Source organism: Salvia miltiorrhiza, chromosome 3, assembly GCF_028751815.1.
Source record: "Salvia miltiorrhiza cultivar Shanhuang (shh) chromosome 3, IMPLAD_Smil_shh, whole genome shotgun sequence".
In the NCBI taxonomy this organism is placed as follows: Eukaryota; Viridiplantae; Streptophyta; class Magnoliopsida; order Lamiales; family Lamiaceae; genus Salvia; species Salvia miltiorrhiza.
Window position 1 is genome coordinate 39571076 of NC_080389.1, and position 22523 is coordinate 39593598.

The 22523-nt window shown below is 35.6% G+C and overlaps 1 protein-coding gene and 1 long non-coding RNA gene across 2 annotated transcripts; one reads left to right on the forward strand and one right to left on the reverse strand.

The window, feature by feature from the left end:
• Window positions 1–206: 206 nt before the first annotated feature.
• Window positions 207–2712, reverse strand: LOC131016658 (expansin-A6-like). Its single transcript, XM_057945363.1, has 3 exons — window positions 2428–2712; window positions 2030–2354; window positions 207–865 (listed from the first exon to the last, which is right to left on the reverse strand). The coding sequence occupies exons 1-3, from the start codon at window positions 2582–2584 to the stop codon at window positions 556–558; spliced, it is 792 nt and encodes a 263-aa protein (XP_057801346.1). The 5' UTR covers window positions 2585–2712; the 3' UTR covers window positions 207–555.
• An 11460-nt stretch (window positions 2713–14172) lies between these two features.
• LOC131016659 (uncharacterized) lies at window positions 14173–17879 on the forward strand. The gene is made up of 2 exons (XR_009099173.1): window positions 14173–14296; window positions 17484–17879. It is a non-coding gene; the product is annotated as an uncharacterized LOC131016659 (long non-coding RNA).
• Window positions 17880–22523: the final 4644 nt, after the last annotated feature.

Below are 22523 nucleotides of genomic sequence, written 5' to 3' on the forward strand. Positions count from 1 at the left end.
TTTTTTTTACATTTTTTATTTTAAATTTATTTTTTTAATAAAAATAAAAAAGTTACCAAAAAATTGCAAAAAAATAACTATTATGTAGAGAATATGATAAAATAACTAAATCTTATTTTTATTTTTAAAAATAAGTTAAATAAATTAAATTATTTTCTACTTAGATAAATTGTGGGTGGCCACAATGTGGCTGTTTAGCATTACTCTTATAAATATATGCTCTCGATTCTTAAATACAAAAAACGCAAACTTTAATAAATGGTTATAACAAATTTAGCGTCGTACGTAACAACCATGACATAACCTAACCCCAACATTTATTGATCGCCACAAACTTACAACAATAAAATATAATTTTTGTTTTGGCCATACCAATATTGTACCAAATAGTACATTATAATCCGAAGCTGCGGGCTACATCTATTTTCCCGTGCAGCCGCTTCAGCCTCCATACATTATAACACCTTTTTGTATTAATTCTATTACTACATGATCCTCCTTCGAGGTGAAGAAGCGAAAATTAGGTGAAGACGGAGGACCCCGTTGCAAATTCCATCACACCCTGAAATTCTTGCCGGAGAAGGTCTGGCCGAACTGCCAATTAGCGGGCGCCACGTTGACAGAGGTGGAGGCGCGGCGGTCGCTGCCGAAGACTCTGAAGGAGAGGGGCTGGCCCACAAGATTGGCGTTGGATTGCCAGTTTTGCCCCCAGTTCCGGCTCATGGGCAGCCACTGCGTATTCTTGCCCTTGATGCTCACGCGCACGATATCCCCTGCGCCCGCCACGTTTGTCACCAAAACCAGGTTGAAGTAACGAAAGCCGTTGATCGTGAATCTGATGCCTCCTTCCTTCCTGCACGGTATCCTGCGTAAACAAATAATTGACAAATTATTAACTAAAATTATTATAATATCCCACACTATAAGGAAGCTGCGTGGGTACAATGATGCAATGACGAATTTATACGAGTTAGTTGGCAAAATTTACGCTACTTGGAAGGGTGGTTGCGGGTATTAAATATAACTGTAAGGGCATTTGCGTAATTTTATATCAACGCTGCCGTCCGACACAAGGGGCAAAGTGGTCCATTCACGTCATGAAAACGGCAAAGGCTGAATAATGAAGCAGCAAAAAGCGGGTGGCAGGGATTCCGTTAGTTAAACGACGACAATCCAGAGCAGATTCTGGCAAGCAACTAACGAGCACCGACTAATTTAAAGCCCATAATTTTTTTTTTATCTTAAATAATTCAAAGCACATATATAGATTAACTGTTAGACATAGTAAAATTTCAGATGGGATCCTCTGTCCCACTATTTTGTATGTACCACCGTGTACTACTCTTAATTTATCTATTTTATAATTTTTTTATAGAAATAAAAAAACATTATTAAATTATGAACTCTAACTAATATTTATAACTAAAAATTGAAATTTTAAAAAATTATATACCCTAACTTTGAATTAATGAACCCAAATAATCAATTATTAATTCAAATAAATATAAAAAAATAATTATAAACCCTAATGGGATGAATGAACCCTTGTTAATTATCTTTTTATAATATTAAAGCATAATAAATTAAAATTAAAGAAAATATAATTAAAAATTATAATTAATTAAGAGTGGTACACGGTGGTACACACAAAATAATGGGACAGAGGATCCCATGTGGTAAAATTTAATTCTGCAATTTTTAGAGCTAAAGAATTAGATTTAGTTATGTAATGTGAGACTTTTCGGTGTGAATTTCACATGACGGAACTACCTTAGATCCGTAAAAAAATCATTTTAGTGAGATTTATAAAGTCATTATATAAGAAAACAAAGTAACTACAAACGCAATACGAAATCAAATAACTAACTAATCATTTTAAGAAATTATTATCATGGTGTCCCGTTTCCATAGTTTTCACCTAGAAAACGACACTAGTAATTTTGGTAGCCAATAATAGCGCCGTTACCAATTAATTCTAATTTTGGTATGTATTAGGAATAGTAAAGTTGGTAATGAAATGGTATGTTACCGGCGGAAGTTGACGGGGACGATGCCGGCGCGGTACTCCGCGATCTTGAGGAACATGGGCATGGCGAGGTCGAAGTGGGGGCGGGGCGGGTTGCACCAGCCGCCGTTGTCGCTGGGCAGGGCGAAGTTGGGCGGGCAGAAGTTGGTGGCCGTTATGAGGATGGAGGGGCTGCCCGGGTTGCACCATTTGGCGTCCTGCGCCGCGTCGCACTTGATCTCGAAGCACGCCCCGCAGCTCAGCCCGTTGTTGAACAGCGCCGTGCTCAGCGCCGCCGTGTTCACACCGTACCCCTGGCTGTAAAGGTTGCCGTACCCGCACGCGCCACCTGCACGTACAAAATTAATCACACCTATATATAGCGCGTGAGAACAGAAATCGCCGAGAATGTGTGTATGTACCCATGGTGCCGGAGGCGTCGCTGCCGCCGTAGAAGGTAGCGTGGGCGGACTCCCAGGGGCTGCCGGCGTAGACGCCGGGGATCCTGGCTTGGGCGGAGGTGATGAAACAGAGGGCAGTGGCAATGCAGAGGAGCAGAGTCGCAGTTGTTGCTGCCATTTTTGAGTTCTCAAATGCAGGCTAGAGAGAGAGAGAGGGGTTTGGGGGGTTTTGGGGGAGGAAGAAGAGGGGACTACTTATGGTTGGAGGGAGGGCTACTGAGGACGAGGGGTAGGCTCTAATTTTTTAACCTTCATTAATGCTGCCTCCTATTTTTCTTTATTTTCATTTTCCTTTTCCTCTTTAAATATTTAATAAAAATTAAGTAATCAATATGGGAAAATTACAGATTCCATGGAGTAATTTCTATTTTGATTTATTTTTATTTCAAGTATACCATGACTATGATTGTTGCCGCACGAGATCATCCATCTTTCATTCATTTCAGTACTATATCGGGTATTTCATCTTTTATCTCAATATTAAAAAAAAAAAATGGAATAAGTGTCTAATATATAATCAAATAAACAATTTGCATGCAGGTAAGATTTCTACACCACATAAAGGTAAAAAAATAACCATATGCAGGCGGTATCGTTACCTATACAAAAATGGAAATACTACCGCACGCAGATGGAATCAAAGAACTCTCACAAAAAAAGGAAGGAAAACGGTAAGAATTGAATTTAAATCTCTCTATTAACATAAAGTTTTATGATCTTATTGTTTGAATGATTTCGAAGGAAGGATTACAATATAGTATAATGTGTTATAATTGAAATATGAATGATGATAATCTAATAATTGGTGTCAACATATGGAACACTATGAATTAAAAGGCTCTGTGGCAAGAAAATATTAAGTTGTCCACTGAATTCTCCATTTAGCATATTCATTAAATAAGGTGGAATTCGGTCAATTTTGTTTTTCAGCGAATTCCGTCAATTCTGATTAATAGAGGGGGAATTTATTCGAATTTGGGTATGTTCTCATTAATTAGGGTAATATGCTTTCATTTTTGTTAAAAACCTTGATTAAATTTTGACTAGACTCGAGAGTTCCAAAAATCATTGATATACTGGCAAACTACCAAAATTTGACTGACATTAAACTCGCGCAAATATATGGATTTGCAATATTAAAAGCCATCCATTCCTATATATAGACTGATTCAAATATATTTAAGTATATATCATATAAAATATGAATTATTTGTACTCCTTAAACCATTAAAATTTACGATGAACTCATTATTTTGTTGATTCAAATATATTTAAGTATAAATCATGATTGATAAAAAAAAAATCATTTTTATGAATTTGTAGTTACAACAAACTAAATTTGTCATTCGTGCGATGCACGAAAAATATTTTATATTTTTAAATTTTTAAATTATATTTATATAAAGTTATATGAAGGGTGTGTGTAAGGAACTTAAAATTATATGAATAGATATGTGTAATTGTGTAAGAAATCTAAAATTATAAAATTTTCGAATTTTGATAGAATATATACCAATCAACTTATTAAATCTATTAAAAATTTACCAATATTTAATTTTATAATTTTTGGCTTATTATAACATACGTACATGGAAATATGTAAAATGAAGGCTTAGTACATAGTAGCAATCACCTATAAAAAAAATTAACGGTTGTGGCCACTAATGAACGGTTATTTGTTTACATAATTAATAATTAATGAATGATATTAATAATAAATTTTAGGGGTAATTGCCTGTAAATTCATAACGTTTACTCGGAATTGGTTTTTGCTCCCATTTTCGAAGGTCTTGCGTGTAATTACCTAACCTTTTTTTGTCTGATTGAGCACCCGTCGTCGGTTTTCCCCAAATTTTAAATGACGTGTCACCGGGAAATGACAGCGTGGCGCCGGATTTTGCACTGTTGGAAGCCGGACTGAAAAAACGAAACGACGTCGTTTCTAATTAAAAGAAACGACGCCGTTTCTCCATCCATTAACACTCAGATTTCGAATTAAGCCCTCATTTTTCGAATTTCCCCAAATTTCTTCTCAATATTCCCGTCTAGGGTTCTTCGAAAAACACCATCAGACGCGCGCGAGCTGTTGATTTCTCCATAGCTTCGGCCGGCGATAGCTTCAAGCATGGGTGACGATGAAGTAGTGAACCCGTAAGTCTATTTTGTTTGCGCTTTCTTTGTAGTTGAACTGGAACAAGTGTTCATGAATTTCGAATGTCTATTTTATTTGCAGTGATACATTTGCATTATTTATACATCATGGAGGTCACTTTGAGGATTATGGGGGGTTTCCGGTTTATGCTAAGGGTTTTTACTTGGGGCTTTTCGACTTGGTACCTAGTACCTTTGATTATGCCAAACTTTGTCGTGTTGTAAAGTATGTAGGATATGGGTCATGGACTAACCTGTTTTTTAGGTATCCTAGAACAAATACTTTTGTTAAGATTGTAGGGGATAGTGAAGTTAAGCAAATGTTAAATCTTTTGAATGAGGGGATATATGTGGTTAGTGTGTATGTGGAAGGGGGCATTGATAGTGGCTCTGGTAGATTGCAAAATAACATAGGGAACATTGATGTAACACACAATGCAGTGTTTACTGATCCAAGAGAAAGAAATGAGCAAGTAAACAATGACTTTGTTGAGGGTAGTTTAATATAGTCAGTGATGATAGAGCCTGGAATTGAGCCAAGCCAGGTTGGGGATGGGGAATTAACACAATTAGAAAATCCAGTCCACAATGAAGATGAAGGGATGGTTAGTGATGTTGATAGCTTAGATGACATATTGAATTCTATTGAGCAAGAGTATATTGAGAAGGAGAGAGTGGAGGATGAAGAGGGTAGGCAAAGGGCAGAAAATGAGAGACATAGGGCAGAAGAAGAGAGACAGGGGCTTGAAGAGGGTAGGCAAATGGCAGAAAATGAGAGACATAGGGCAGAAGATGAGAGACAGGGGCTTGAAGAGGGTAGAGTGGAGGATGAAGATAGTGAGGATGGGCTAAGTGATCAAGACCTAGACAATGATGATCCTGAATACTTGAATGCTAGGAGAATGAATAGGGAAATAAATGCAGATGAAATGAAGAGGTTGATGCAGCAGTTAAATGAGCCAGTGATAGATAATGAGCCTGACAGTGAATATGAAGCTAGTGATAATGATCCTAACAGTGATGAAACTGATCCAGAAGATGAGGTTGAAAACTCCAGGATAAACACCAATAGGATTGTATATGATCCTAATTGTGACCACAGCCAGATGGAGATTGTTCTTGGAATGAGATTCCAAGATGGTTTCCAGTGTAGGCAAGCTCTGACTACTTGGAACATTGAGCATGGTAAATTTGTCCAGTTTAGGAAAGTTAGCAAAACTAAATGTTTTGCTAAATGTATGCCACCATGTAACTGGAAGGTGTATGGTAGTGAAGTGAAGAGAGATAAGTCTTTTAGGATCAAGACTTATCATGGGGACCATTCTTGTCCTAGGCATATGAGTAATAAGCTACTGACAAGTAAATGGATTGCCATTAAATACCTGAATGTGTTTAGGTTGTATGTATGAGTAACTAGACCTGATTTTTCTGTCACTGATTTAAGGCAAGATATTGTTGATAGGTTGCAATATGATATTCCAAGGGACGGTCTCTACAAGGCTAGATCCATTGCACTGAATTTGTTGAGGGGAAGTGTAGAATACCATTACGGTCTGATTAGGAGGTACTGTGCTGAGCTCAGGAGAGGTGATCCTCAGGGTAGATTTGAGCTGTTCTTGGGAAATGACCATGTCTTTAAGGGGTTGTATGTAGGTTTCAGCTCACTGGTGAAGGGCTTCAAGGCTAGTTGTAGGCCTATAATTGACTAGATGGGTGCCATCTAAAAACATTTCTTGGAGGAGTTTTACTTTGTGATATTGCCAAGGATGGCAATGAGCAGATGTTCCCTATTGCGTGGGCTGCTTGTGAAGTGGAAAATGAGGAGTATTGGGCCTGGTTTATTAAGAACTTGCTACATGATTTGGAGATTGGAGATAGATCAAATTATGCCTTTATTTCTGACCAGCAGAAAGTAAGTAAATAACTTATCATTCTTAGTTTCATTACTGTTGTTATACATCTTAGTGTGTTAATACTTGTACTTGTGTAGGGGCTTGAGAAGGCTGTCAAAGATTTGGCTCCTAATGCAGAGCACAGGAATTGCTCTAGACACATCTATATGAATTGGAAAAAACACCACAAAGGAACCACTTTGAAGAACATATTTCTCAAAGCCTGCCGAAGCACCTATGTTGAGAAACACAACAGCCATCTCCTAGAAATGAAGAAGGAAAATCTTCATGCCTATGAAGATTTTGTGTCAAGAGATTTAAATAGGTTCTGCAAGTGTTTTATCTCCACCACTGTGAAATCAGATATGATTGACAACAACATTTCGGAGACCTTCAATGGCTACATTCTGAATGCAAGAGGGAAGCATGTCATCCACATGCTTGAGGAGATTAGAAGCAATCTGATGGTCAGGCAATTCAAGAAAAAGGAAGAGATGTTGAAGGTAACAGATTTGATATGCCCTAACATAAGGAAGAAGATGGAGAAGGCCAGGCAGAAGATTGGAGATTGTATTGTGAAGCCTTCACTTGACAACAAATTTGAAGTCTCACACTACCAAGAGATGTATTCAATCTGACATTTCAAGGATTCTTATGAATTCAGCAATTATTAACTATTGAAATGTTATTTGTTAGGTTTGTTGTTAATGTAGACAAGACCACTTGCACATGTAGAGAGTGGGACCTAACGGGTATACCATGCATTCATGCCATGAGTGCACTGCATTACATGGGGAGGGATCCAATCGAAGTTGTACATGAATACTACCATGTGGCCACATATTTGAAGGCATATGAAGTTGGCTTAGAGCCATGCAGAGGTGAAAGCATGTGGCCAGTGGTTGAAGGCTTCAAGGTGAAACCTCCAGAGGCAAGAAGGATGCCTGGTAGGCCCAAAAAGAAGAGGTTGAGGTCAGCTACTGAAAGGGAAGGCAGAAATCCGCATCAACTGTCTAGAGGAGGGATGGTCATGACCCGCAGAAGGTGTGGAAATGCAGGCCACAACAAAAGAAATTGCCAAAATCTTACTCTAGAAATTCCACCTCCTCCCAAGGTAACAAGTTGTTGCTTTCAACATTTATAATTCATATATGAATTACTCATAGACATTTCTTGTAAAATTGTAGAACAAAGTTGGAAGGCCTTCTAAAACAAGGGCGAAGGACATGCCAAGCTCTTCATCTACCAGGGGAGGGACAAGGGGAAGGTTCAGTAGAGGCAGTGGCAGAGGGGGTGGAAGATCAGGGAGAGGCAGTGCAAGGGGTAGAAGAAGTGATGTATTTTTCAGAGAGAGGAACACGGCAAGGTCTGGGATTGGTCTTTACATAAGTGAGGCAACAAGAAATCAGTACATCAGTACATCATCAAGTTCAAGGGATGTGAGGGTTGTGCAAACTAGGAGCAGAACTGCACAAGCACCAAATGATCAACAACAATGAATGATATCTAAGACTTCTTTTTGTAACTCCTTTTGTAATGAAGAAACATGTACTTGAACTTCTTGGCCACTTTGAAGTCTGCGACATTGAACATATCATATGTTATTAGTGTGTTTATGATGTTAATCAAAAGTACGGATGGCTGTTTTGGGTATTTGGTTTCTTGGTTTACAGTTAACATATGTTATATTGTTGATTCATGTTTGATGGTGAATTTGTAAGAAAAGTAGCATTTCATTCGAAAATAATTGATTCATTATAACTGCATATCTTACATGAAACCTCACAGAAAGTGATTCATTGCCAAAACACCAAAAATTAAGACTAACAACAATTTGGTAATCCTAAGTTTCCACTTCAGATTACTAATTTCAAGCTCTTGCTCCTTCATCACAATCTTCATTTCTTCTACATCTGCACATTTCACTTCATACAGTGTCATCAAATCTTCATATTTTTCAGCTTGCATCTCTCCCATAAACTTGCATAATTTCAGCTCCTCGGACACTTTGTCTCGTTGAAGAATTAGCTTGTTCATGCACATCTTATAGTACGAGCTAAGCTCTGGATCCTTCCATCTCCAAAATCCACATTTTTCAGCCTAGAAAAAACAGAACAAAAAAGTTAAAACACTTGTAAAACCAAAACAAAACCTACAAACTCGCAAAGAACATACCTTTGTTCGACTACAACAATAGAATCGCCTCTCAGGATTCTTTTCAGTGTGGGAGGTGTTAATTGTAGCTGCAATTTCATGAACACAAACAACCTCCTAAGAAACTCCGCGATTGAAGCTCGAATTTGAGGAAGAGGAAGCATACGACATTGCTACGAATCAATATCCCTATTTTTTAGGTCGAAAACTCCTTTACAAGCATGCGGACTATTCTTCTACACCGATTCGCTCATGAATCTCTCCAATTCCATCGATTTCATGAAGAACCCTGGAAGGGTTTGGGGAAATTCGAAAAATGAGGGCTTAATTCGAAATCTGAGTGTTAATGGATGGAGAAACGGCATCGTTTCTTTTAATTAGAAACGACGTCATTTCGTTTTTTCAGTCCGGCTTCCAACTGTGCAAAATCCGGCGCCACGCTGTCATTTCCCGGTGACACGTCATTTAAAATTTGGGGAAAACCGACGACGGGTGCTTAATCAGACAAAAAAAAGGTTAGGTAATTACACGCAAGACCTTCGAAAATGGGAGCAAAAACCAATTCCGAGTAAACGTTATGAATTTACAGGCAATTACCCCTAAATTTTATTAATGTACTATTTGAATTTTACATAAATTATAACTATAATTTCTTCATAATTTACAAAATTGCCATCTTAAACAATTTCGAATTGAAAACTTCTTTTTTAATATAGTATAGATTCTCAATAAACATATTAAATTTATACAATAAAACTAATTTGTATAATAACCGCTTCCTATATATATACAAAATTAATGAAAAAATGCACTCAAAGTTATTTCGGAACTTTGTAGGCAAGACAATTTATAAGATATATATTTTATTAATTTTATATTTTATTTAGTTTGAAAACCTTATGAAATTCAAGATTAAATATGGTATATTATTGATAAAGATATTATCATAATCTCAAAAAGCGAGTATAATTTTTGTGGCAACAAGTCACATATTAATTTTGATATATATCAATCTTCAAGAGTCAATGAAATCGTGTCATGTCGATCATTCATAGACCCATATAATCTTGTGGACTCAGGCCCTAAATCTGACTCTTCTACAACTATAAATATGAGTTTCCACACAAGTTCTAAATATAAAAAAATCATAATTGAAGAGCTTAAGAATTGGAGAAGAATTCTCTACACACTTCTCTTCAATATTTAAGGTCTCATCGAGAGACGTTCTTCTTGAAAGCAACCTTAAACTCAAGTCAAATCCCAAAGCTCAAATCGAGTCCAACGTTCGATCCATAAACAAGGCGAATGCCCTCTGCATCAACGTTATAAAGCCAAAATTTTAAGTTCAATCTAAAGTTCAAATTAAGCCCGATGTTTGATCCGGAAACAAGGCGATGCCCCTCCACATTAACGTTATAGAGCATGAAGATCAAGTCCAATAAGAAAAAAAAAAAATTCAAAATTTTGTTCATGTTTTACCCCTACATGTATTTTGCATTTGAAGATCTTGGAAGACATCTTCCAAGTGTCACACTTCTAATGCGCCACATACACATATTATTTGGTCCATATTTCGATATATATACTATGATAAAGGGTGAGATCTACATAATCCACTTCCTACATATTTATATATATTTTGTTCACTCAACCTTCAATATTTATGTATCCGTCACAAGATTAATGACTTAAGATATACTCCTTCCGTCCCACTCTAATAGGCTCAGTTTTCCTTTTTGAGACGTCCCACTAGAATAGGCTCGTTTTTCATTTTGAGTAAAAAAACATACTTAATTGCTGTGGACCACACCACTTTCCTCCTAAAAAGTAAGTTTCTTAATCTCCGTGCTCAAAAGAAGTGAGTCTATTAGAGTGGGATGGAGGGAGTAATATAATAAAATACCACATAATTTACACTATTCTAGAGCTTAACTTTCAAAGATTTTACTATATTGTAAGATAAAATTGTGTATTTAAATTTAACTAGAACGTCCATTCGTGCGATGCTCACGAATATCGAAATTAAATGACATGTTTAAATAATAAAAAAATATTAAATAAAATTTAAATATAAACAAATAAAAATATGTTTAATAATAAAATAAATAAAATAATCTACATCAATTACTCAATAAAATCTTTAATTTCAAACATATATTTTGAACTTTGTATAAAGTATAATGATAATTATATAGTTATTAAATAAATTTAAATTATTTGATAATGAAAATTGACATTACACATCATCACCATAACCATTATTATAGAGTATTAAGCGTCATAATAAATAAATTAATATTTTCATATAAAAATATAAATAAAAAGTTGTAAATGTTAAGGAAGAGAGAAAAAATAAAATATTTTTAATTTTAATTTTTTTCATAATTTTTTTATTTTAAATTCATTTGTGGTGATTTTTTTATATCATAATATCATATTAAAGATCTTCTCACGAACTTAAATTTAAGATGTAGTATATTTAGTATATTTTTTATGTATTAAATTTGATGATGTTTAGAAAAAAAAATTAAAGAAAAAAAGTAGAGAAAAAAATAGTGAAAGAAGAGAGAGAAAAAATGGAGGGAAAAATTGAAGGGAAAAACTCCTCTTTTATATATTATATAGATATGGTATAAAGATAAAATATGTTTCGCTTACCGCGGAACATGGGGAGGTGGATGGAGGTTCGATCATAGGGGTGTGTTCTCGGCTAAATCCGCATAAATTTTAGCTATTGGTTATTATGACCAACACCCTTCCTTGGGTTCTCGGGATATGAAGTGGTGAAGCCGTTTAGTTTGGAATCTATCTATACCTCTGAAGGCAAAGGTGTTTCTATATATGGCGGGCCTTCTCGAGCATTATTCCAGCTGAAGCTAACTTGAAGGTAGGGATGACAATGGGCCGGATCTGGACCGGATCTTGCTTGGTCCAGATCCAGATCCGAATTTTTTGACTTAGGCCCAGATCCGGTCCAGATCTATTGGATCCAAAAAAATAAGATCCAGGTCCAGATCCATAAGATCCACAGGGTCTCAGGTCCAGACCCGGATCCATACTTTTTGTCTTTTAAAATAAATTTATAAATCTTAAATTAATCCCAAATAAATTTATAATTAATGTCTAGATTTTCAACAATTATTCAAAATAAATGAATTAATCATATTCTATAAAAATATTATCAAAGTTTAATAACAATAAGAATATAATAATCAAGTACTAAATAACAGTGGAACAATGTGTCCTCTATTTTACATAGAAAAAAGAAAATAATGTTATTAATACAAATAATAATAATGAAAACTGAAATTTAAATTAAAATAAAAGTAAAATATTATCTTTAATTACATTATATATTATTTATGAAAAGAGATGTTAGAGTATTTCTTTACTCTGTGTTTGGTTGTCATTGTGTAGACCATATGTTGTTTCTTCAAGAGTATTGATGCTGCCCAAACAGAGCTAAGATCGCGCCAGAGTTGAAGTCGTTGTGCCAGAGCTGAGTATATCTTCAGCGCAGAGCAGAGCTGAAGATGTCAGAGTAAACCTTCAGCACAGAGCAGAGCTGAAGATGCCAGAGTTAACCTTCAGAGCAGAGCAGAGCTAAAGATGACAGAGTGAACCTTCAGAGCTGAGTAAATGTTTCCAGAGCTGGCGTTCGCCAGAGCAGAGTAGATGTTTCCAGAGCTGGTGTTCTCGCCAGAGCAGAGTAGATGTTTCCAGAGTTGACGTGGTGTTCTCGCCAGAGCAGAGTACATGTTTTCAGAGCTGGTGTTCCCAGAGCAGAGCTGGCGTTTTCCAGAGCTGTCGTTCTTGTTGATTTGCTTGCTCGGTTGCAAGGTTCTTCCTGGTTTGTTTCCTTCGCAGGTTTTTGAAGCTTTTTGGAAAAATATCTTTTAGATATTGTTTTTGCTTGAAGAGTCCGTTTCTTTGGGGTGTCTTCGTACCCTAGGACTCGCCGCCATATGAAAACCCTACATGGGCCCTGCGTTGGTTTGGTGAGGCACTCCATGGGCTCTCTTATTCTTGGCAAGGGTTTTCATATTTAATGGGACATTGTCGACCATAGGCGGCTACTGCTATTTCTGTTCATTCTCTTTACTTGGTGAGAGTTTTTCGTGCTTTTAGAGAGCATACAATTCGTGAGTGTGTGATGTTGTTTTACATGTTTGTTGATCTGTACTCCAGCCTGTTGGAGTGTTTCATGTTGTTGGTTTGAACGTGGATTGAGAGGCAATCACGTTCGTTGGGTGTAAGTTCTGTCTTTCTCTCTTAGGTTCACGTAAGTGACAATTTGGGAAGATATAGTGGCTAGGAAAATCGAGTCTTCACTGTAAGTCCGTTGTATATCTTATCCTCACTAGTGAACTGTTTGAACTGGGCGAGGCCCCCCAGACGTAGGTGTTTTATCACCGAACTGGGTTACCATTGTTGGTGTCTTGTGTTCTTTACTTTCTGCTCGATTTGCTTTAAGTATCGCTGCTTACGTTATTTGTGTGTGGTCGATAATGCTCTGGCAGATTTGGATAGAAACTTCGGAGGGGGAATGTGAAGTGCTTTGGGACATTTTTAGATCGAGAGCTAAACCTACGTTTACGGTTAGTGCTGTTATGGGCATGACGTTGGGATCCAAATGTTGGAAGCGTCACATTTAGAGTTGATGTGGACGCCTTCCACGATGAAGAAAATAATATGTTCAGGGTGGGTTTGATTGCATGAGATCATGATGGGAAGTTCTGTGCAGCCGTGTTCAAGAAAACTACGTCGGCGTCCAGTTCTATGGTGGTCGAAGTAATGGCAGTCGTACATGGCCGGTATACTGATAAGTATGGAGTTTGGGTCGGCTTGCTTCGATTACAATTTTTATCGACTCTATGTTGGTTGCCCGTGCTATGGCTGGGCCAGAGGAGGATCGAGCATTCTTGTCGAATGACATCTGGGAAATCTTGGAAGCTACGAGAGAGAATTTGGTTATTGGTGTGTTTCATATTATCGTACGACGAATAATGTCGCATTTTATTTAGCTCAATTTACGCGTCACATTGAACATTCTATTTGGTGAAATCAAGATTTTTTTAGTAGGCTTAAGGACATTATAAGGATTGATCTTGAATAATATATTTCACAGGTTTTGTCTAAAAAAATATGGTGTAAAGATTGTAGAAGAACGATTTTAACCATGATTGAAATTGAGAAACTTTATTCGTAATAATACCATATGGAGTGGACAATTAAGTGCATTAATACCAATGTTTTTGAAATTTCATGAAACTAACCAACCCAAATTAAATTCCAAAATGGAAGAAAGCGTAAGGTAATAAATATTGCAAAACATTAAATTTCAATTAAAGGGCCCATCTGGCTTCTAAAATAACAGAAATCTACCAATAATTATTCTGGTTTTTGTGAATTTTAATTGATGCACCCAACTATAGATTAGATTAATGCGATTAGGCACCACTACTTTTACTCTCCACCAATCACAATTGTTTGATGCCTTCGCCAAAGTGGAAAGCCATTAATACTCCATCTTCACGTTTCCTCTGCCCCTTCTTAGGGGAAAAATTGTACTAGTAAAGTATTCCCTCCATTCTCCGAACTTTTTGCAATTTTTTTGAAGGAGTTAATATTTTGTATGTTTAATGTGATAGATTAAAAGGTGAAAAAATAAATAATTTTTTTATTTTTATCATATAAACAAAATACTCAAATTTCGCAATATAATTCGAAAATAATTATTGCTCAAGCTTCGCAGGACGGATGGAGTAATAAATTACTTGAGCTAGATTAAGAAGATGTTTGGCTAAGCTTGTATTAAAATAACTTATAAATTGTTTAGGGACTTGGGCTTATAAGCTCATTTGAAATGTTTAATAAAATAAGCTCCTAAAAAATTATAAGCTGTAAAAATAAATTTTAACAGCTTATAAGCTCCTAAAAAAATAAGTTCTTATACCTCAACTTATTTTTTCATTATCTTATAAGAAATACTTATTTTTCAAAAATAACTTAACTATAATTTTTTATGAGTAAGGGGGTGGGTATTTTTCATAGACATATTATGGAAGTGGGTATTTTAATATATTAAGTCATTTTTTTATTTTCATTATATATCATTCTAATTTCATCCTTTTTTTTTCTTACTCCAACAATGATCTTTTTCTCTTTAACTAAAAGTTCTCTCTCTAACTTATAAGCTCAATTATCCAAATACTTTGACAACTTATAGTCTCTTAAGAAAGTATATCATATAAGCTCTTCAAATATCTTATAAGCTCTTTAAAATAAACTTAGTCAAACACCGTTTAAAATTGGTACGTACCACCGTTTAAAATTTGTCCGTACGTATACTAATTGTTTTTCATCTTATCAGTAACTAAATAATTTATTGTAATTTGTGTTTAATGTAATATCAAAATCGTGTCTGAATAATAGTATGTTCGACTTGAAATAATTTGTTCATTTTATAAGTATGTCGAATATAAAAATTAATATATTTTACTTTGTTCTAAGGGTGTGAATCTTACTTAGTGTTCTTCTAGTGAGTGATATCATCAAATAATTCATAACGCCTTCAACAACATGAATTAATTGAAATAACAATCATCATGATTAAAATTATGTGGTCCAATTAATTGTGAACTCACATTAAGAGATCTAGAAAATGTTATTTGAAATATAAAATATTTTATTCATGTCATATTTGTTCCACCCCTTCCCTTCAAACTAATATAAACATATATACACTTACATGTTATATTTATTATTATCCATGCATACTACACGCATGTGATAATGCCATTTTATATAGTTTGAAATGAATATGGCGAAATATTATATTTAAGACAAAAGTAATAACGAAATCGAACTGATAAAATAAGCTATGAATAACACATATGATATAATCATGAGGATATATAGGTTTAAATGAGAATTAATATTCAAAACAAGAACCGAAAATGATTTTATGTTCTTCGAACATAAAAAAATCTACGATGAATAAATATAATACTTGAATTCGAATGAAAATTTTATTTTTCTGAGAACATTAAATTTAATAATAAATATTTTAATTATATATATATATATATATATATAGAGAGAGAGAGAGAGAGAGAGAGAGAGAGAGAAAAGTTAAACAGAGAATGCTAAATATTTAGAGAATAGAGAATTCGTGAAATAAAAATAAACAGATTTACAATTTTTTCGAACAAATCAATGTACCGCATGAACAACAATTTGCCCCGGGTTCGAATCCTGCTGGTGGCGAGTTTTTCTCTTTTTTTACTAAATAGGTCTGTTCGTTAGTTATGTTGATCTGTTCGTAAAATGTATAGACTTGTTCAAAATGAAATATATAATAATTCTCTGTTTAACTTGACCATATATATATATATATATATATATATATATATATATATATATATATATATATATATATATCTTTGTCCCAATATAATTAGCTCATATTTCTTTTCGGGCGTCCCATGTAACATGGCTCGTTTCCTCTTTGGACTATACTTAGGAGTGAATTAATCACTTAATTAATAGCAGTATAAAACTCTAAATTCTATCCTAATTTCCACCCCTTAATTATATCTCATTTCAAAAGCGCTCTCTCTCTCTCTCCACCACTGTCACGCCTCCACCAAAGGCGTCGTGGCGCGGTGAAAGCAAATGCTCGGTGGCGCGGTAGAACGGAGGCAAAACCCTCTCTCTACACTACCTTCCTTAGCCTTCCATCCCCTCCACCGCCTCCACCACTTCCATTTAGACATGGAATTTTGATTTTTGCAGTTTTGATTTGAAGTTTTTGTTTTTGATTTTTGATTTTTGAGATCTTTCTAAGCATCAACAAGTCATCCTTTTTTGCCTCTTTAAATTTCTACTGAGCATCAACAAAATAGATCTGACTTAGCATCAAGGAAACATATCCATGGCTTAGAATTTGAGATCTTACTGGACATCAACAAAACAGATCTCCTCCGTCCTAATATTGATGTGCGCGTGTGTGTTTTGCTAAATCTCTTTTGTGTGTGCGTGTGTGTGGCCATTGCTAAATCTCTTTGGGGGAGGATTTAGCAGCAGTGGCACAACAACCATTGCTAAATCTCTTTTGTGTGTGTGATTGTTTTGCAAGAGAGAAGAGATCGAAGAGATGTGTGTGTTCTGCAAGAGAGAAGAGAGAAAAGATTTGGGGAGGATTTATATGTGTTTGTCGGATTGAAAAGATAAGTTGGCCTCGCACACGATGAAAGGTGTGTTGGCCAAGCGGTAAGGGGTTAATGCCTAAGGTCAAAGGTCTTGGGTTCAAGTCCCCTGTAGCGCAACTTTTTAATTTTTTTACTCCCTCCGTCCCACTAATGAAGACACACTTTCCTTATTGGGTTGTCCTAATAATAAAGACACACTTCCAAATAAGGAAATAATTAGGACTTAAGATACACTAATTAATTGTAGCTTAATTAAGGTATAAATAAGAAACAAAAAAAAAACCTACATCTATTTTCTATTCTCTCTCTCGGCCTCTCCACCTCCCTCACGCCACTCTCTCTGTCTCTCTGCCTTCTCCGGTCGACGGCGCCGCCGGCGCCGACGCTGCACCGCGACCGCCCCTGTCCGACCCCTCTCTCTTTCCCTCTCGGTTCTCCTTCATCTCTCTCGCTCTAGACCTCTATTTCTGCCACCGCCGCCTCCTCCCTTCCGCCGCCTTCTCCAGCCGAATAGCCGCCACCCATCATCTCTCTTCTCCGGCGGATCTGGTTCTAGTGGCCGAGCTTTGCAAGGTGGCGGATCTGGGGGCTAGGGTTTGAATTGAAGGTGCTGAGGCGGAAAGCGGGTGGGGGACAACCACGATTGCTCGCCGGATCTGCGCCGGGGAAGAAAGGCGGTGGTGGGCGGTCGCCCTCTCTCTCTCTCTCTCTCGTTTGGATTTGGTGTTTGTGGGTCATGAAACAGAATCACTTTTCACTATTCTGCCAAGCTCGTGGTGAGAAAATCAGAGAAGCACCGCTGCTCAAGCTCGCCGACGACGTTGGCGGTGGTGGTCGGCGATGATTCTGCCATGAAAGTGAGTGGCGATTTCGGGTTCAACTTTTTATTTTTTGGCTTCAATTTCATTGTTTTGCCCTTTCTGATTTTCGTGTAATACACTTGGAATTTGAATTTTTAAATCTGGATTGGAATGCACTTGGAATTTTTGGTTTGATTATGCAATTTGCTTGTGTGAGTTCACAGTTATGGTGATAATGGTGGTTGGCGGTGTTGTCGGCGGTGCAGTGGTGGTCGGCGGTGGTGTTCGACAGTGATGGTCGGCAGTGGTGGGTGGTGGCAGACACTTAAAATACAGTAAGAACAATCACTAACCATTTATTAATCAAATACACTAAGAAGGTGGGGCACCCTACTTTATTCTCCAATCTACCTCACCTTAACCTCCGTGCCCAAATGAAGTGTGTCTTCATTATTGGGACGGAGGGAGTATTTAATATTGTAAATTTATTCAAAAAAATGGAGAAAGAATTTCTGTTTACTTTGATTAATAATTACTTAAAGTAATTAAAAATAACACTATTCCTCCAAAAAAAAATAACACTAAACATGTAGGGACACCTAATTTCTCTTAATTATAGTCTCTTAAATATCTATATCCAATAGAAACAAGGTACTCCCTCCGTTTCGTTTTGTAAGTGTCTCATTTAGCTCATTTTTTTGTTTCTCAATAAGTGTCTCATTTCAAAATTTGAGAGTATATTTATGATATTTATCCTATTTTATCCTTATTTAATACTTATATATATGAATGTAATAATTAGTTGTATATATGTATTTATTATGATAATTACTAAGATTATAAATGTAAAATATCTTATTTTATTGGTATGTGCATTTTGACGGTTTGGGACACTTAATAAAAACCGAAGGGAGTACTAATACTGAATCGAAGGAGTATTTTTTACTTGGTCATGGAAAATATAATTATCATGGTAACAACATCTTTATAGGTATGTCGCACCTATATTCCTATGTCGCAAATAGATAAGAAAATAGTGTCACATCAACTGCATTGAAGAATATCATGTGCTCTCAAAATGCCTAGGGATTTTAAAAAATTAAATATAAAAAATTAAAGGATTGCAATTTGGTAATTCAAAGCTCCAACCATGCGATAAGCCCACACCACATGCTAACCGACTATTTGATCATACGATTTTACTATTTTACCCTTCTCCCTCGCCGTTTTTTCTCGTCGTCGTCGCTTCCGATGCTCAACAATCAACATGCCCCATGTGCTTTGCTATTCCATCTTTTTATTTAATACTTCTCATTTAATTTCATAGCTTATTCTTTTTTTTTAGATTAGTATAAATCTGTAGTATAGAATTATATAAAAGTACATTGACTCGTATTGTTTTTTTTTTTTTTAAATGATAAGAGATATTTGTTATATAATCAAATAAGTCATCTGCACACAGATGAGACCTCTACACCACACAAAAGTAAAACAATAATCGCAGGTCGGACCACTACCCACATAAATATGAAAAAAGTTATACCGCATGCAGACGAGATTGAACCCATGACCTCTCATAAAGGATATATAATCTTTGGATACCTCAACTTTGTTATTTGAGCTAGGTCTTACTGGCGATTTATATTATTTATAGTGTAAAATAATTACTTAAAAATAAAAACAAGTGAACATTTTCAGGACAACGTAAAAATAAAATAAGCAATAAATATTGAGATGGAGAAAATAGTAGTAATGTTTTTGTACCATTTGATCAAATATGTAATTAACTATTGTTAATTATCACTTTAGTATTATTATATACTCCATTTGTCCCACTTAACTTGCCACTTTTTCTTTCTACAAAAGTGTCAAGATAAGTGGGACGGAGGGAGTATTATTTAGTCTCAAACCACCCTTACCTCGACATGAAAGGAATCCGTACATTATAGAGTTAATGACTAAAAAAATCCCCTCAATTTTAATTTTAGAGCAGCATGTTTTTATATATTATTGTCATTATGTAAATATTTCTCAGGAAAGCCTCTATATTATGAGTGATAATGCAAATATTCAGTTGTTTCTTTTCTGAACTTATGGAATTTTTCTTTGCGCGAAGTTGCGAGTTTTGATAAGAATTTTGGGAGCAAATCCTAGCATGATATGTGGTGTGTGCACATGAAATGAGCATATTTTCTTGTCTTTTGTAGTACCTAATCGTTTGATGTGTTTTAATTCATGCATGTGAATATTGACTTAGCGCAAAATGATAACATATTCAGGGTTTCTTCAAACAACCTTATATATGTGTGGATGAAGATTCATGCAATGGCTGCGGTATTTTTATATATATACACTTTTAGAGTCTTGTTTCTTTGAGTTATCATAAGTGTCTTGCGCTTGTGAAAGATAAGTTACTCTTCTATGTTCATATGATCGAGTTGTAATCTGTGTTGGGTTTGAAACTGTGAGAGTTAATACAAGTTATTTTATAAGGGTTGAGTGGTGAGTATCAGTACTTACGTCCAAACAATGCGTGATTTATTCGTTGTTAACTTTCACCATGGGTGAAAGTTTGGGAAGTTATGTAGACTTGAAGAGTCGGTTCTTTTGTGAGTCTTTTTTTATTTATCTTCAATTAATGAAAATTTTCCTTGGGCCTAAACCTTCCAAAAGTAGGTGTGTTATCTTTAGTTTATGTTTTATACCTTATTATGAGTTATTACATCAGTATAGAGTGACAATTCGAATCCTTTATTGTGGGAGAACTCTTACTGAGTACCAATTAAGGTTCGACCTTTTTCAAGTACAATAATAACGTATTTTATTAATCAGTAGCAAAATATGTAGACACGTCTAAATTAGATTATTTTAGTTTTGCCTCTTCATAAAATATGCCTAAAATCAAAATTGGGGTGAGAATTGGTTGTTTGTAGCAATTAATCCTAAAATTATATTTAGCAAAATATATTGACAAGTTCGCTTAATAGATTATTTTATGCCTAAAATAGATTATTTTAGTTCTGGAATTTATATCTGTTAGTTTTTTTGGGGCCACAGGATTAGAGCACTCCCAGCAGATCACCTAAATGCATCACTAACTCTAAATTTAGGCTAAAACAATTGAAAATGAGATAAAAAAATGCATCCAGCAGATCCCCTAAATTGGATGGGGCCCACAAAAAATTTTACACCCACCTAAATTCAATCTTAAATTTACACCCACCCTAAATTTATTTTAAGCTTATAATTAGTAGGGCCCACACATAATTATTATTTTTATGTAGAAAATAGGAGATCTGGTGTATGCACTTATAAAATCGAGATCCTAAAATTAAATAGGGAAGCTTTAGGGAGGATTATAGAAGCATAATTTTGGGATTATAAAACGCCCCCTAATTGAATTACGCCTTTTGGTATTTTATTAATTTTTATTACAAATAATAATAGTGACCTATTGTCTTTGTACGTACTAATACCTTCTTTTTTCTTTCGATTTGATTTCCTCGAATTATTCAGGAAAGAAGACATGATAATATATATTTAATGGATCGAAACTAACTAAGTAGTGTTGTTCGTCATTTGACTATCATATGCTATATTTTTGGACCGACAATTTTATATCTAATTAAGTACAGACAAAAGGAGAGCCATATGGTTTATTTGGAAACATAATTTCAATATAATCAATTTGCCCATAGTTGTACTCAACCGGCAAATTCCAATTATACCCACATATATTAGGCGTAATGAAGATAAATTAATGTGGTGCACTCGAATAGTCACACAGTTTTCTCTAGTTCAAATTAAAAAAGTTGACATGTTGCACTCATATTGTGAATTTATATGTGAGCGTTGACGGTAGATGTTGTGTGTTGTCCATTACAAGTGTTACATATGAAAATAAAGGTAAGAAAATTTGCCTAAAAAAACGGTAAGAAAATTCAGTATATAAATGATGACTCACGTGATATCTGTATCAATAGAGGTTTATATTAACTTTTAAGTTCTGAACATGATATTTTTCAGTTAAGTTAGCTCTTAGCAACTCATGCTCTGTATGTACAGAAGTTACTTTTTTACTGCTGAAATAGAAAGTTTATTAAAGGGCAAAGGTGCAGATTCCCCCCTGTAGTACACCCCCTAGAGCTTTTAGTCCCCCAAAGTCGGTCAAAGTGCGTTGACCTCCCCAAAGTCCCGGAAGAAGGGTGCAATTAAGTCCGAAGGCTTGACGGGCTTTTAACGCCGTCTTCAAAAAATTTTTTTTTTTCGCTGGGCCCCACCGCCAACAACGCTATTGTATTTAGGAATTAGGGTTCAAATTTGAAGGAACCCTACTTTTATTGCGAGATTGCGAGGTTGCTGGAAATTGAGAGAAATTTGAAAGATTTTCGTCAATTGGGTTAGGGTTTGTTGAGTATACAAGGAATCGAGATATTATCATGAGCTCGAGCTCAGGATTCGGGGCATCCTCGTCGCGTGGAAGACGGCAGGTGATGAATGGCGATGAGGTAAGGTATTGCCGTTGTAAATTTGAAGGCAAGAGATTGGAAGCTACGAGACTGACTTCTTGGACTGAAGAAAACCCGGGTAGAAGATTCTATGGGTGTCGAAATTGGAAGGTAAATCAATTGCTTATCACTCATTTTGTTTTTTGCTTATCACTCATTTTGGACTAAACATGGAATTAATACTCATTTTTTTTATTTCACAGACCCGGAATTGTGGTTTCTTTGATTGGTATGACGAACCAATGTGTGAAAGAGCTCGGGAAGTTATAAATGCATTGAAGAAGGAAAACACCAAGCTTGTAAAGCTGCATGAAACTTCGAAGCCCCCCATGGATTTGG

Excerpts from the sequence above, each read along its gene's own strand:
- LOC131016658 (XM_057945363.1), bottom strand. The coding sequence starts at position 2,584 with ATGGCAGCAACAACTGCGACTCTGCTCCTCTGCATTGCCACTGCCCTC. Across the intron at positions 2,355-2,427 it reads CGACGCCTCCGGCACCATGG|GTGGCGCGTGCGGGTACGGC; the intron begins GTACATACACAC and ends TTGTACGTGCAG. Across the intron at positions 866-2,029 it reads GTCCCCGTCAACTTCCGCCG|GATACCGTGCAGGAAGGAAG; the intron begins GTAACATACCAT and ends TTGTTTACGCAG.